This window comes from Corvus cornix, chromosome 6, assembly GCF_000738735.6.
Source record: "Corvus cornix cornix isolate S_Up_H32 chromosome 6, ASM73873v5, whole genome shotgun sequence".
Taxonomy (NCBI): Eukaryota; Metazoa; Chordata; class Aves; order Passeriformes; family Corvidae; genus Corvus; species Corvus cornix.
The window spans coordinates 18619273-18633551 of NC_046336.1; the positions used below are offsets into that span (position 1 = coordinate 18619273).

Genomic DNA, 14279 nt, shown 5'->3' on the forward strand with positions numbered 1-14279 from the left:
GAAGTGTTTGACCTCCATGCTGAAAATATTACTTCCCTATGAAGCTGTGGCTGTTTTTTCTGTAAGCAAGAATATTCTTTCCGGTGTATCAGCTAAGGTTGTGTTCTGTGTAGTTTTGACATGAGCTAGCATGAAACAGCAAAAGTCATTCAGGACAAGTTTCAAAACTGTTCCTCTCCTGCAGAATATGAAACCCCTTTGGGTAAAACATACTTTAGAACCTTAAGCAACATGAGAATGTTTGTTTTCACTTGCTCCCTTTAGAAGAATGATAGGATGGAATCAGTGAATGGGAGTAAGATCTTTAAAAGGCATATGCAAATGTCTATACTGGAAAAAGCTGAGCTGCCTCTTTATTCTGGCCCCTCACATTTTTCATCTTTACAGGAACCAGTTGTAGAGAAACACAGAGCTGTTGACTGATATCCAGTCTGCAGCACAGAGAACTTTAAAAGGTGAAGTATGTAATACCAGCGCCTGCAAAATCCTTGGATTTTTTTCCCCAGACCGAGGTATGTTATTTGGAGGTCTAAGAAGCCTTAAAACACAGCTCATAAGCAAATTACCAAAGCCAGAGAAAATACACCACACTAAATCTTTCTGATTTTAATAATGGCTCACAGAGCTTGAGGTGAATTGTCTTGTGAAGGAAATACCCCTGCTGGATAAATGTAGATTGACTCTTGTTTTGGGGCCAAGTGAGGATCCCTGCACTAAGAACGCTCAGTTGTGTGTAACCTCATACTTTCACAAGACAACAGACTTGTGATTATGGAACTTCATTAAACAGACCACTTGTTTTGGAAGGTGTGTCTCTTTTCAAACCATGGAACAGTTAGCTACAGACTGTTGTGGTTTTTTAATACCCAGTTCTGGAGTGGAGAGCTCCATGTAGAAGCAGCATTTAACAGGCTTTTGTTGTCTGGTCTCATATATGTGGGCAGATTTAGGACACTAGCCATTGCCAGATGGGACATTTGATTTCTAAGCTGAACTTCATTCCCCTGTGATTGTGGGGAATTGTTATACTGAGGAGACAGAAGGAATCTGCATTATTAGTACCTCAAGCTCTGCTGCCATGAAGAAGCATGTCTCCAGGGGCTGATCTAGATTTCTTTTTCAGAGTGGACAAGAACCACTAAAGCAGCACAGTGTGTGCAGACTTTCAGGATCAGGGCTTGGCAGAGGACAAGTCACAGTGTCAGAGTTTAAAGTTTAACATTGCTTTAAACTTCAGGGCTGGTCAGAGTGGGTGATGGAGATGAACAGTCGCTGCCAGTTTTGGGTGATTTCATTGATGAAAATAAGGAGAAAAAAATGGGAGAAATAGGATGATGATCTCTCATCATCACTGATTTTTCTGAGGTGTTAGCAGTACAGGTGTTACCAAAAGTCCTACAGCCAGTTGTGTCCTATGTGCCCTGAGTAGGAGCCATTGTACAGCATGTCCCAAACACTGCATCACCTCAAAATGGTAACAGATTGTGACACCTGGCTAGAAGAGAACCTGTAAAGCATGACAGTGGCTTGTGCCAGGGTACTGGTGCACAGCATGTCAGAGTAGAGAGCCAAATGCATTTCTTTCTAAAAGAAGGTGACATTTCCCCATGTCACTGCAGTAAACAAAACATCAGTATGAAGCATTTATGGATGTTTCATCTCAATTTATTGTAGTCAACAAATGCAGTGATGACAGAAATGAGACACTTTATATGATTATGCATTTTGTAAGCTGAATTAGAACAATTAGGAGATTAGAAGTGAGCTACTGAAGTCTTCTCTTTTATGAGATTTTCCCGTCACCATGCTTCTCTGTGATGGCAAAGCATCCGTTGGAAGAAGAGGAATTCCACAGTGCAGAGAGGTTTGGAGCAGGTGTTAGCCCACACGAGAATAGACAAAACACTGCTTTGAGGGGTCGTCCTTCTGCACCACGTCATAGTCACAGTGCTCTTTGTTGAAAACAACTTTACATTTCTTTTTGTCATAAGCAACAGGAGTAGTAAAGCTGTCAGTGGCAAAGAGAAAGCAAATGTTAGCTTGAGAGCAATAAAAGTTTCAATAGTTCAGTGATTATAGCTTGGGCTACTGCTGAGTGAGAGAGCTCTGAAACTATGGCTAAGGGCAGCTGAGCTAGCTTGACTACCATGCAGCTGCAGCTTCCAGAGCCTCAAATGATGTCCTGTGCACTGAACTGTGTAGATGTACCAGGATGCTCAGCACTAGCAAAGGGATTTCTAGCACAGCACTCTGCAGTGTGACATAAGCACAGGCTTGGCATCTTTTCTCTTTTTTTCCATTAATTTTTCATTATTTCCAGTTTGCATAAGATGTGGTGACTGCTCCCTGATAGATTGTGCCCCCTAAACAAAGGCAAAGATCATAATCAAGCAGTTTTGGACCTTTGAGAAAGCAGAAGAGGAGGAAAGGAGAATGTTGGAGAGATACTTCAGAGCTGAGCCTTGTCATTCTATGGTAGCATATTCACTGGAGAAAAGCACCTCAGGAAAGGAATTCAGTTCATCATAAGCTCTTTAGAGAAACTTCACTTAAGTCACTCCTTCCTACCCCCACTTTCTCAGCTAATGAAAGACTTAACTGCAGTGGAAGATGGGTTCACAAGTTCCTAAAAACTTAAAGGCAAGCACCAACTGGATGTGCCCGGAAAGGCTTGTGTCCATTCCCAGTCAGCAGAAAATGAGCTATGGCAAACACAGCTAAGGATCCAAACAATCAAGTGCTATGTGTTGCTTTCAGTAGCTCTGTGACATGGGTGAGAAAAGGCTCTCTCGTGCCCTTACAAACTCACTTATCCCCAGTAATGGAAAGCTGTGGTCATCCTACAGGCAGTGATGGTACCAAGAAGTTCAAACTTACAGGGAACAGCATTTCATTTCAGTTTCACTGCAGCTGCATCTGTAGCAATCTTCTGTCCTCTCAATGTGTCCCAAGGGATACAGTTTTCCATTCAGCATACAGCCTGCATAAGACAGCAGCAAAACAGAACATGTTCTTTAAGCCTTCACCTAAAAGCTGAAGAGTTTAAGAATTATTTCAGCTTTCCTGAAAATGTTCTCCCAGGCAATAGTAAACTACAAGGATTGGGGTTTTACTCTGTCAGCTCCTGAATGAGCTCTATGTGCTGGAATAGCACATAGCAATAGCAACCTACCACCAACAGCAATAATATTGCTGCAACCATACTCAGTTATTTGTTTTTCCCCTACTTTCGGCAACTTGCTGCTGGAAACCCCTATTTGTGTCTTTCCAATGTCTTCCCCCTCCCTTGTATTTTGAGCCCTTCCTGGCAGCTCCATGCAGAGCCAAGCTACCGCAGAGCAATCAGGTGACAGGACCTTCCTTGTTCTTACCGTTTTTGGCCTCCCCTGGCTTGTGAATTTTAGACCAGCAGTATGCATCACCCAGGGTCACTATGACGCCCATTGCGATAAGGAAAGCCAGAAAGCTCTTCTGTAAAAGAAACACAGAGCCCATGCCGTGGATTTTATTCCACATTGATTAGCTCTGTTTTCGAAAGCTGTCACTGAACCTGAATCAAAATTAGAAATGACCTTATGTGTACATGAAAATAGTGGAAAAGTACACTCCAGATATTTCCCTGCATTGATGGCTTTTTCATTTACGTGGGAAGATACAAAATGGCATGACATTACCGTCTCAACAGCATCGTTCCCTGCCAAAGTCCCGTCTCTAGAAATCACACAAAACTTCAATAGTATTACAAACTTGAAAGCCCTGTCAAACTCTTGGTCACATTTGGCATTGGAGAGGAGATCTCAGATCTACATCTGTTCCAGTTGGTTTTTGGACATAGGTGGCTGGGCAGAGAAGAGAGAGATAAATGTGTGTCTTTGGGCAAAATTTGAGTGCTGTACATTGTACTTAGCATCACCTGAGCTATCTTGTCAAACCATGAAGACACAGGCTTGGACTTGACACAGCATGCACCTCCTTTTGTCTAGTGGGGGCAACAGCTAAGCTTCGGTAAGAGAGCTTCAGATATGTCCCCTGGGACCTGCTGAACAACCACAACTTTTTTTCAAAAAGCCTACATGGCTTTGTAATGATTGTTATACTGGGGTAGAGGGACTGGAAAAGCAGGAGAGAGCACAGGTTTATTTGGATGGGTTGCTCCAGCTGACAAAGCAAAAGTTTAGGAATAGCCAGAGACTGAGAAGCAATGGCGGAAGTTATTTAAATTTTCTTGATAGCACTTGCAGACTAACATGAAAGGATTTTAAAATGAGTAGGTCTTTCCAAATTACTGTTCTAAACTTCAGAAGCTGTTGATATCACTGAGACTGTTGCTGCTTGAAACTGGGTTTAAAACACCAGTGAGAGGTTTTGGGTTTAGGCAGGGCTGCTGTCTGCCTTGGCTTACTTGAATCATAATGCCGTAAGACGTTGAAAGATCCTGAGCCTTAGGCAGGTGGTGAGCCAAGGAGAAACTCCTCTGTCTGCTGTGAAAAAAACCTTGATATTTTAATCCTTGATGTCCTGCTTTCTTATAGGACTGAGTGACATTTATGGTGTAGTGAAAGCAAGGAGGAGGAGGGTTTATGGAGTGGTCTGGGAAGGGTGTAATGCTTCATTTTCATTGTGGTTCTATGATGTGGAGTTCCTGGGGCTTTAGGCTAGAATAGAGACAATTGTCATGCTGAGCACCATAGCCAGAATGAGAGAAGTTAAGGGGAAAGACTGAAAAACTCCTAAAGTGTGCTATTCTGTAGTGCCTGAGTCAAGTGTTTACAATAACACAGATGGTCCATGATATGTAACTCAAGTCTTTATAGAAAATCCTTCATTTGTTGCACTGTCTTCTGTTAATGTTTTATAATGTTTTTCCTCCAACATTTTGCTTATCATGCCATTCCTGGAAATGCCAGTCAGATGAGCTTGGGCATGCCCCTCTCTCTAAAGATCAAAATTTTAGACCTTCCACTGAAACTAAACAGAAACGTAAGGGGAAGTCTGTGGTGTTCAATCAGGTATCTGAATGAGCTTTATGCTGCAACAACTAAATGATTTTCCAGCTAAGTAACAGAAACTTAGAAATAAAGTTTAAGCAGAGAAAGAGCAGATGGTAATTTCTCCCCTGTTTATGAATCAACATATAGAAACTACTGCCCCCTCTGTAGAGCCCAGGCCATTCCTACGATGCTCATCAAAGGTAGTACTTGATGTCTGTACCTTTGGGATTATGTGAGCACAAATTACAGGAAAACTAGGCCATAGGACTTTGTTGGTCTATTTATCATTACCCAACTCTTGATTCAGGTTCTGCAAACACCTTTAGAGGCTTGGAGAACAGGGCACCATTTGAGGGATCAAAAGTGAAGAGCTGTAGAGGAATTCCTTGTGGAACAGGGGCATGAGATACCCCAGGAGAGCTTGGGCATCCCAGGGCTGTTGCACAAGTACCCCTGACGGGGCCTCAGGCTGAAGACAGGCTTGCAAGGCACCTGCTAGCCGGCAGCCTTGAACAGCCTTGGGAAAAGGTCAGCTCCCCCGCTGCTTAGAGGCTTTCTCATGGGAAAGGGATATGAACTTTGCAAAGTATGACTTGGTGTAAGTGAACAATAAAGGGGAGCACGATGCTCAAATCATATCGGTGTCCGTATCGTGACTCCAGCTGGATTCCCCTGCATCCGGGACCCCCCCCCCCCCGCTAAAAAGAGCAGAAAAAAATACACAGACAAGGTATACACTTCTTTTCATTGTAAAATGACATGTTTTAAACTGTATTTCATATTTATAAGCTTTAAAAGCATGGTCCTAAATGTTTGCAAAACTCTGAGTATTTTCACAAACATTTCTGAGGAAAGGATAACAGCAAGTGAAGGACTAGCAGATAATCTGTACAGTTTCTTGCAAAGAATTACAATACAAAGAACAAAATTCACAGTAATCTTCACAGAGGTGCCTTCCTGTCTTTGCATCTTGCAGGTTTGAAATACAATCTAGCCACATTTAAAATGTGTAACCAGGTGATTCTCTTAAATGCTCTCCTGTTGCAGTTTTAAAGCAAGGACCTATCTGTATCCCCATTAACAAAAAGCCCAAACCAATCTAAACTTTTGACTTACCATTGTGGAATGCTTGGCTTCCAGAGAGCTCTAAGTTTCCAGAAAAGCTGAAGTGCTTTATGTGGAATCAGAGAGCAAATATTTTATGGTGCTTTTATGTTGTGCAATTCAAGTCTAAATGGGGGAATGGGGGGGGAGGGGGAAGCCTGCTCAATGCAAATGCAGTTCTTTTGTAATATCCAAAGAAATCTCTGAAATTTTTCCAGCTGGCAATGAGAAAATGTTTGGTTTTGTAGAGCACTGACCTGGGTAAATTGTTGAGTCCAGAACTCTGTATTCCTTGGAAGCATTATGATGAGGGAAAAATGCCTTTCTGATGGAATACAAATATCGATAGCTAAGCTGTAGACAATATTATCCAGCTAGGTGATTTTTAGGTGGGGCAGAAATGCATGTGAAATCCCTTCTGCTATCAGTGGGCTGGAACATGCTGACTAGTGCATTAGGTATGAATAGCAAGTGGAGCTTTTGCCAGATCTTTGCATACTCATGGTTAATGCTGTGGTGCTGTGCACTGAAAGGCAACCGAAGGTACTTGGCCATTGCCAGGATCAGAACCTCTTAACATTGAAGCTGGATCCCATGACAACATTCTCCTTCTCCTCCACCAAAACAAAAAATTCCTCTCAAATCAAAACCCTGTTGTTACTCCTGTGGAACTGTTCAGGCTTTGACCTGAGTAATCATAGTAGAGTATATGATCACTTTTATATGTGCACTTCCCAAGAAGTGATAAATTTCAGAGTGCTAATCAAGTATTCTGCTTTCTCTTGCTCTGCAACCTCTTTTCAGGAAGCAATATCTGACTGTGTGCCTACCTACATTTAAAAATACTCCATTACAGATGCTGCCAAGCAATTCAAAATTCATTTCTGTGGGTGACTTACTATCAGCTACAGGAAATTTAGCCTATGATTTTAAAGTTTAAAGACTCTGAAAAAATAAGCTAAATCATTTGATGCTTTTTTTCTTAGATTAAACACAGTTATATACTTTACAATGGTGGCAAGAAAAGTTGTCATTTTTTCCTGTCCACTATGTATTGCTGCGTACTAATAATAATTAATTTAATCCAAAGAATTCAGCAGGAGCAAAAGAAATTAAAGTACATCATAACATAATTCCATGACCTCTCTGGAGGAAATGCTAAAGCTGAAGTCCATGCAGGTTTGATAATTCTTTAGTAAGAAAGACATAATTAATGAAGAGTTTGTAAGCATTCAATCTTCAGACTAAACACTTGGCTTCTTTTTTTTTCTGATGTAATCACTACATTTAAAAGTTCAATTTCATGATAGTCATGTTTTCATTGAGAAAACTCAGTAAATGTCATTTCTCATCCTTTGCTTCTGGCATGGCAGATAACAGTACTTTATCATCTAAGTCTCCCTCTTGTCCATGTTTACAAAGTGTTGAGTCAGCTTACAACCTTTCTCAAGTGAATACAGCAGTTTTCATCTTCAGTTCTGTAGCACAGATTTATTTTCATTCCTGTAACCCATTTCTGCACAGTCTCAAACCTGACAGTATCTCATTTCAAATCTGAACATAGAACGAGGTATAAAAGCTTGTAAGTGTTGTGGAAACAACCTCAGATACTATGAAGGACATAATGCCTTTCCTGTATATGTATCCAGGCACCTCATCAGCTGTCTTAAGCACCATATTGTTCTAGATAGAAAACACGTGCTTTCCATCCCTAAATTCTTCTCACAGGCACTGCTGTTAATACAAATTTTATACTTTACACAGTTGTTTAAAAATCCTATTCCTTCAAAATGATAAAATCTCCCCCCCCAAAAAAAGTCTAAAGCATGAACTAAGTAAGCACAGTTTATTTCACCATTAAGGTGACCAGACAGTTATTATTTGGCACATTAAGTATTGTTTGCAAACTCTCTCAGTGATGATTGTCTTTTCCCAGATCTCTTGATATAAGGCTTTCATACAAATGTAGAGAAACTATGGGTGGTGTGCACCATCCTATATCTTGTACCACTGTAAAAGTGTTCCCTCCCTTTCACCTGCCAAGTGCAGGCTTTGCTACTTACCAGGTCAGCCTGGCTTAACAGGAAGTTTTATGGCAATCCTTTTGTGGCTTTTTGATAGACACCTCAAAACAAGACTGGTTTTGCTTTCAGAGTGCTTGTTAGGCAGAACACCTTATTCTTCTGCCAATGATTTCTTGACAAAGATGCCAGAGCCCTGCCAGCTGTGCTGCGGACTGTCTGCTGGTAGGCTGACACTGGGTGCCTTCGAACCTCCTGCTTGAGGATACTCAGATCTTGCTTTAAGAGAATTTAGTCCCTACCTAAAGTCTTAGATCTGGCTACATCTCCAGTGAATTCTTCTTTTTAATACACTTTTTTTCCCAAGGGTAATTGCTTTCATAGCACTGCCCTAATTTCACCAGAGCATGCGGAATTTTGTTAAGATTATAGGAAAGATGAGGAGGGCAGTGACAGGACAAGGGGTAATGATTCTAAAGTGAAAGACGGCATGTTTAGAGTTGTTATTATGAGAAGATACGTTATTATGAAGAAATTTTTTACTGTGAGGGTGGTGAGACACTGGAATAGGTTGCCCAGAGAACTTGCGGATGTCCCATCCCTGGAAGTGTTTAAGGCCTGGCTGGATGGGGCTTTGAGCAACCTGGCCTAGTGGAAGGTGTCCCTGCCAATGGCAGGAGGTTGGAACTAGATGATCTTTAAAATCCCTTTCAACCCAAACCATTCTATCATTTGGTGTTCTTACTTTCTGTAGTGGTTTGGTTCGAAATATCCATTACTTACTTATTTTCCTTCTGTGAGATAAGAATTAGGAGAAAACAAAGCAAGCACAAAACTTAAAAGAATATAAAGAAGTTTATTACAGACCTAAAAGAAAGAAAGGTCAGACTAAACCTTTAGAACACTTCTCTTCCCTCCACCTTTCTCCCTTCTCCAACTGACAGTGTAAAAAGACAACCCTTAAGATCTTTTCAGTCAGTTTACCACCTCTATAATAATCTTTTTTTCAGTTCACTTAGGGAGAGGAGTCTCTCTTGCTCATGCTGTGGAGACATCTCCACAAGAAACAGTTCTTTCGTAGCTTCAATGTCACAGCGAGACAGCCGCCCGGCTTGGTTCTCTGCTCGCATGTGAAAGTCCCTTCCCTCGTCTTACAGCTTTCCCACAACTGTTTTCGAGGGTTCAATCTTGAGCTAATGGGGTACCATTTTAAGGTTGAGCTGTTCAGAAACAAACGTTCTCTTCACCCATCTCTGGGAGCACCTTCATCTCTAGGAACAGAGGTCTTCTTCTTCCCTGGGAACAAGGGTCTTCATCACTTTCATCTCTCTCTGTTCAAGCTTCTCAGCAAATCACAGCTACTTCAACATTTGCTTACGCCAGCACAGGTACTTTTGCTCACCATTGCAGTTTGAACGCTCCACCCCCCACGCTTTCATGAAATTACAATGGGTACTCTGATGTATCACAGTCCATCACCACCATAGCTTTACAACAGAATTTCAGCTTCTAAGCTTGAAGCATCTCCTCCTTCTCCTCCCTCAGGATTTCAGCTCTTCCTTCTTCACTGACTTTGGTGTCTTTATGGTGTTTTCTTCATGTGCCTTCACCTTTCCTTTTCCTCTGACTTGGGAGAGGATTGATGTCTGCAGGCTTCACCTGTCCTGGAGGAAACTTACAACACTACAAGGGTTAATCTCACCCGGGCCTTGCAGCTGGAATTTGCTTATCGCTGTTGCTCACCTGAGCTTTGCCGGGCAGCGGCCTCAGATGAATTTCGGCCGCACTGGGTGAGGGCTGGCCTGGCCCGGCGGTGCCGCGGGGCCGCCTGCACGGAGCAGGGCCGGGGATGGAACAGGGCTCCGAGGCTCCAGGGTGGCTGTCTCCCGGCCGGCCCGGCCGGCACTGAGGGGCTGTGCCGGGTGTCCAGCGAGCAGAAGCGGCTGAGATCTCAGCCAAGCCGCACCGTGGCTGACCTGGCCGGACCACCCCGAGCAGGGCCCGGCCCGGCCCCGCTGGGCCGCGCAGGCCCCAGTTCCCTGTCCAAAAGCCAGAAACAAGAGAGCTTTCCTGGGGTTTGTTCATTCTTAAATGTGGATCACAGAGGCGTGTCAAGCTTCTTAAGTGGCTTAAAAAAGTTGCCAATATTCAAACTAGCCAGTTGTGGTTCTATTGGGTCTGGAGGAAGCTGTAAGCACCTGTTAGCAAGAGAATCACTTCCATGACTGATGAAGCCCTCTTTAACTAAAAACCTAAACTATGCTAAACCATTACACCTTCCATCAAAAACAGCTGGTGCCCTCATGGTGGGTTAATACTCAATGAGAGGATAAGTTTTTTGCAAAGTTCACTCCTGATTCCATAGAACTTAGATATCTCATGCAGACAAATATTTGCACATTAAATCACACAGATAACTAAACCTCCCATATAAACACAATCTTTAGCTTAAAAAGGTTTGAACCTACTCAGGAAAGCTGGAAAACTCCCATTAACTTCTGCAGCCTTCAAATTAGATCTTAGGGCTTGGGTCAAGGAAAGCACTTACATATATCCTTAGTTTGAGCCCTCTGGATAGTTCCACTGTCTGCAGTGGAGCCACTCTTTGTTCTCAAGCACACGCTTGGTGAAAGGCTTTCCTGGGTCTAACCTGGACCATAAGTTCGCAGTCATCCTTGCTCTATCTTGTTTTATCAACTATGGTACATCAATTAATATGAGAAGTTTAATTTCTTGATCTGTTTACAAAAGTGGGAGGGTAGTACTACTTCATTAGTCCTATGAGTTTCACATTTCAAAGTTCTGCTAAAGACTAAAGTAGAACACCATGGGGCTGTGATTCAGAAGCCTTTTTTTAATTCTTCATACTGATGCTGACTTGATGCATGATTTTGGGTGTCTCCCTTAGGTGTCAGAGATTGTAAGTTTCAGAGCTTATTATCTAGAGGAATGCAGAAACCAGAGACAACACAGAAGTCAAGTTTCCCTATTCGTCACATAGCAGGTATTCCTACACCTCACCAAGGAACTCCAGGGTAATGCCTGTTCTCCAAGCCCATGATTTTACCACCAGAGATTAACTTTTCAGATCAAAGAAGGATCAAACTATGAACCAGTGAAGTCATGTGCCCAAGTCCAGGTTCATTTAGAGGGTTAGCTCTTTGCTGTGGGTTTTGATTTTGTCCCCTAATTTCTAGTTACCTGAACTGAATTTATCAGACTGTTTATTTTTTTACTGCTTGCACAACTTATTCAGTAAGTCATTTGATTCAGTATAGCAAGGTCTTTTTAGGTGACATGGGTAGTCTGCTTATTTCTTATTATTATGAGTTATAATTAATTATTTATAGGAAAGCTGATTTTTAATTCCCTGAAATGAATAAATACACCAATAGGCAAACAGTGTGTTCTGTCATTGCATTAACCAGCAATGAACACCAGGCAGAAGGGGAAGTTCTCCTGGAGGTTTCAGGCTCCTGTGCTGATCCACTGATAGCACATGTACTTATTTCTAGCTATAGATACTCCTTTCTACACTGTGCACCAGTCTGAGGCATCTTCAAGCCCTGGCTTTGCTTGTCACCAAGACTTTTTGCAGCCTGCAGATAATGCAGGTGCTGGGACCATCTCTTGGAGACTGGAGAATTCTGGTAATTGCAGGGCTTGAATAACCACATCTCTCTGCCTCTGAACCAAGACATACCACACTACTGTGCATGAGAGCATGGAGTGGCAGGGAAAATGAAGAACAATGCACAAATTGTATTGGGGTTCTTTCCCGTGGGACGCAGAAGCTTAACTTTTAATTGTAATTTGACTTTTTTCTATATTTGCATCCTGTTCTAAGGTTATAAAAACATGTTTACTTTCTGTTAGCTATTGGGAAAGCTGGCTGTGGTATTCTCTTTACCTTGTAAATATTTGTGAATTTAACAAAGTGCTAAGGCATGGGTTTAAGCACAGATACCAGAGAACTCAGCTCTGTACAGTCTTATGTGTCCAGGTTCTTAATCTGCAGATTAGTCTCTGATGACATGTGATTTTTGATACCTTTATGTAACATGATCATTTAGAGTTCTGAGGGGAAGAGCAAGTGATTTTTCTTGCTGCCATCTTTTCTCTAAACTTTAAATGGAACCTGTCTAAATTTCTGTCTAAAAGGAATTTTAGGATGAAACGCTTTTTGTAACCCTGTCTGTAATGTTTAGTATGGGACTTCTAGAAAGCAGATTTTTGTTGTGCCATTCATAGTCCTCTCTGCTCAGAGACTGGTGTATGTATCACAAATAAACAGCTTCCCCTAATTCAGGTTCTATGTAGCTGTCATGCCGGGTTTTTTATGGAAACTGATCTGCAAGATGCCCAGACCTGAAGCTGCCCAATGCTAAGACCCTACATTTCGAAGCACCAGTCCACAAAGAGCACATAGATCTCATGTTTTATAATGCACAAATTTCTGTGAAAGTAGAGCTTTGCATTATCAAAAAAGGATTTAATTACATGTGTCAGTGAATATGGAAAGTAACTAAAGGCAAGCTTTTCTGGTTGTTGGAATCTTGTGGAGGAAGAAACTACTGCAAAACACTAAAAGGCTTTGAGAATAATTTTGTATTAATCCCATCTGTGGTTTTTAACTATCTAGCTCATGACATTGTGAAACCAGCCTAGGTTAATATTTTTCTACTTGTCCTTTGTTAGTTTCTGCTTCATTATCAGTGTAATAAAATTTTTTACATTTGAAGGTTTGAAGGTCTGAGCCAGTTTGGTAATGGTATCTTGTCATAGAATCACAGAAAAATAGAATTGAAAGGAATATTATGATACTTTGCTTTTAGAAGTTTCTGTGTCCCTTATCTAACAATGTATTTCCAGTATCTGAATGTAGCCATTAGATCAATATATAAGAACTTGGAGATCTTGCCTGTTTTTTCTTATTTGAGAACTCTAGTAAGATCAGTCAATGCCCAGGCTCCTCATGAGTCGTATCAATGTAGTCAAAGGCAATAAATAAATAAACTCCCTGTGCTAATATAAAGTCTGATTATTGCCAATGGATTATTTAGTTACAACCTGGAAGAACAGGTTATTTCATTGTCATCTCCTTTCTCATGAATTCACTTGTAATAAAGATCATAGGAAATACAGTGGTATGACAAGGCTTTTTATTCCATTAGAAAAAAAATTAGCAAGAAAAGGGGAAATTAGTGGGGGTGTTTTACCTCTAAAGGCCTAGGGATAAGAAGTGAATAAATAACTGAATTCCAGTTTGGCGATTTGCACTGTGTATTTGTTCATGTTAGTGTGTTTTCTTCTAGCAAATCCTCAGTTCTGGCGTGGGTTTACTAAGGCTTATCCATTCTAAAGCTACGGAGATTTTACTTGGCTTAAGGTAAGCCTTTCACTTACTTCAGTAAGAAAAATAGGAGGAAGAGGTCTCATTTTATTTGTAAGCCTGGGCATCAGCAGACCCCGCTGCAGCGCTCCGGTGGGGAATGATGTGCTGCAGACCCTCCTGCTATCCCCGAATTTGTTCCCAGCGTAGCGCAGGGCGCGCCCCGCACATGGCCCTTACAAGCCATGTCCGGTCTCTCAGTGACGGCTGCCAGACCCTGGACACAGCGGCGGCGGACGGACCCACCTCCCGCCGCTTCCTGGAACCGCGGGATTCCTGCGGCGCGGGTGGGACGGGACGGGACGGGGAAGGGATGCAGTGGGAGGGGAAGGGAAGGGAAAGAGAGGGGAGGGGATGCGGTGGGAGGGGATGCGGTGGGAGGGGATGCGGTGGGAGGGGAGGGGAGGGGAGGGGAGGGGAGGGGAGGGGAGGGGAGGGGAGGGGAGGGGAGGGGAGGGGAGGGGGAGGGGAGGGGAGGGGAGGGGAGGGGAGGGGAGGAGAGGGGAGGGGAGGGGAGGGGGATGCGGTGGGAGGGGAGGGGAAAGGAGGGGAGAGGATGCGGTGGGAGGGGATGGGAAAGGAGGGGAAAGGAGGGGAAAGGAGGGGAAAGGAGGGGAAAGGAGGGGAAAGGAGGGGAGGGGATGCGGTGGCTCCGCCCACCCGCCGCGCGCGCCGCCTCGCGCCCCCTGCCGGCCCTGCGGTGGGCGCGGGCGGGGCGAGGTCACGTGACCGCGCTCAGCTGACCGCGGGGAGCGGCGGCGCGAGCCCAGG

At 43.0% G+C, this 14279-nt stretch overlaps 2 protein-coding genes across 2 annotated transcripts in view; one reads left to right on the plus strand and one right to left on the minus strand.

The window, feature by feature from the left end:
* Nucleotides 1-1643: 1643 nt before the first annotated feature.
* Nucleotides 1644-6214, minus strand: LOC104696821 (beta-microseminoprotein-like). The gene is made up of 4 exons (XM_039554295.1): nucleotides 6108-6214; nucleotides 3372-3471; nucleotides 2878-2980; nucleotides 1644-2008 (listed from the first exon to the last, which is right to left on the minus strand). Exons 1-4 carry the CDS (start codon nucleotides 6108-6110, stop codon nucleotides 1879-1881), a joined length of 336 nt encoding a protein of 111 aa, XP_039410229.1. The 5' UTR covers nucleotides 6111-6214; the 3' UTR covers nucleotides 1644-1878.
* Nucleotides 6215-14199: 7985 nt separating this feature from the next.
* WASHC2C (WASH complex subunit 2C) overlaps nucleotides 14200-14279 on the plus strand; it is a 37051-nt gene continuing 36971 nt past the window's right edge. The window contains exon 1 of the mRNA XM_039553764.1: nucleotides 14200-14279. The gene's annotated coding sequence lies outside the window, so the exon portion shown is untranslated.